Here is a 1882-nt window from a genome sequence, read left to right as displayed (position 1 = left end):
CAGAGGAAACTTTACAAAGTGCATTCTGGGTAAACGTTCCAGGCTCATATCAGCATGTGTGATGGTGGTTGGTCAGAACCAGTTCTAGACGATGGAAGGACCGTTTTACCTCCAGAACCAGAACCATCTGTAGACAGGATCCACTCTGTTTCTAACTACTGTTTAAGCTGCAGACGGTCCTCACAGAGACAGCATTCTCTCACTTTGTTGACAGAGTCAAGCGATGCTACCTGATGACCATCGTTGTCATGGAAACACAGCGGTCCTTTCAAGGGCAGTAAAGTCCTGTGTGATACTCACATCGACGTAGTTGGCGTTGATGTAGTCAGAGCCGCCGTCTCCGTCCTGAGGCTGCAGACGCACACGAGAGTGATCGTCTAACACACACACACACACACACACACACACACACACACACACACACACACACACAGTGTTAGACTGCTAGTTCCTTCTGAATAAAAGAGCTTATAATAAATATATTAATAAATACTTAATTACATTCATTCAACACACTAACACAAAGAGGACAGAGAGTGTGTGTGAGTGTGTGCGTAAAAACTGATTTGATTAAATTACCAACAATCACATTAAAAACAAATGAATGAAACATAAAAATTAAATCAAAGAAACTAAACAAGAACTGGAGCCTGAGTTCAGGCCAGACTGGAGCAGCGTTTCTAAAAACAAGCTGTTTCAGACTTTTTCAGAGTCTACAGGAGCACCGAGCAGCAGCAGGACAAGACGTCATCTTCATGGAAACAGGAGGAGTCGCACGTCGACGCTCCCAGAATGCATTTCACGGCTGCTCACCGACAGTGAATGTGGAGAATCCAGAGTGACTTCATGAAATCAGCTCATGGTTAACGGTCCTGTGAACGTCTGAGAGTGTCGTGAAGCAAACGTGATATTTAAAGACTCACTCTGTAGCTGAAGAACTACAGTCAGCTGTTCGATTTTGTGGATTCATTCAGTTGTTAAAGATGGATGGTAAACACTTCCGCAGGACTTATAAATATGCATCTGCTCACAGAAACCATTTTTAATATCCAGAGTGTCTGGTAAAACAAAAAAAAGCTGCTGGTGGTCTGAGACAAACCCTGAAGGACTAAAATTCTCACCTGCATTGAAGTCATGAATTTTTACTTGACATTGTTTTCTGCGTGAAAGCAGGTTGTGAATCCGTCCCAGTCCAACAACACACTGATTAAAAGGATCGGTTCTTGTGTAAAATGCAGACATTTTTTGTTGAAAGACGTAAGTTCATTTTTACAACAGAATCTGTTGAGTAACAGTAAATGTTGAGAATTTCAGGTCATGGTTCTGCCTCATTGGGTACCAGTTCTGTAACTTTCAGTTTTTCTCACGATAAGAACAGAAATGTTTATTTTGATTTACAAAAATGTTCCGATGTTCAAGGTTCTGAGCTCAAACCCTTTGAGGTGCATTCCTGTTGCTTGATTTCATGTGTTCTACCAGACCGAAGCTGCCACAGAGCTGCTGAGCAGAAACATGCAGTACGTACAGGCGATGATGTTGCCGTAGCGATTCTTCATGCGGTTCTCGTCTTTTTTGGCAGAATCCCACGGAGCCGACTGTCCCTCGAAGAAGCTCTGAAAACACACAAAAGTTTGATTTAATGCAGAACCAGAGTGATGAAACGTGCTGAGTTACTTCATGAATTATGCAGTTTGATTCTGAACCCACAGAACCCACAGAACCCACTGCTCAGAGCAGATGATTAGGTCCAACAATGTGATGGAGGCTCAGAGAGAACACATGCTGATGACAACAGTATCTCTAAAATAGTTCAGTTGTTTCCAAATGGGGCTGCAGTTGTCTCAGTGGTTAGCACCGTTAGCACCTCACAGCTAGAAGGTCA

At 42.9% G+C, this 1882-nt stretch overlaps 1 protein-coding gene across 1 annotated transcript in view; it reads right to left on the bottom strand.

Moving 5' to 3' along the window:
* The window catches only part of LOC103373023 (receptor-type tyrosine-protein phosphatase mu-like), a gene marked incomplete at its 5' end in the record, with an annotated part of 108638 nt that overhangs the window by 13294 nt on the left and 93462 nt on the right, over positions 1-1882 (bottom strand). Inside the window, 2 exons of the mRNA XM_008302820.1 lie at positions 301-377; positions 1526-1613. Of these exons, the coding sequence (XP_008301042.1) occupies positions 301-377; positions 1526-1613 (165 nt within the window). The remainder of the gene's footprint in view (positions 1-300; positions 378-1525; positions 1614-1882) is intronic.

Source organism: Stegastes partitus, unplaced genomic scaffold (assembly GCF_000690725.1).
Source record: "Stegastes partitus isolate 25-593 unplaced genomic scaffold, Stegastes_partitus-1.0.2 Scaffold1886, whole genome shotgun sequence".
In the NCBI taxonomy this organism is placed as follows: Eukaryota; Metazoa; Chordata; class Actinopteri; family Pomacentridae; genus Stegastes; species Stegastes partitus.
Note: the sequence above shows the minus strand (reverse complement) of the source record. Positions and strands in the feature narration are given on the sequence as shown.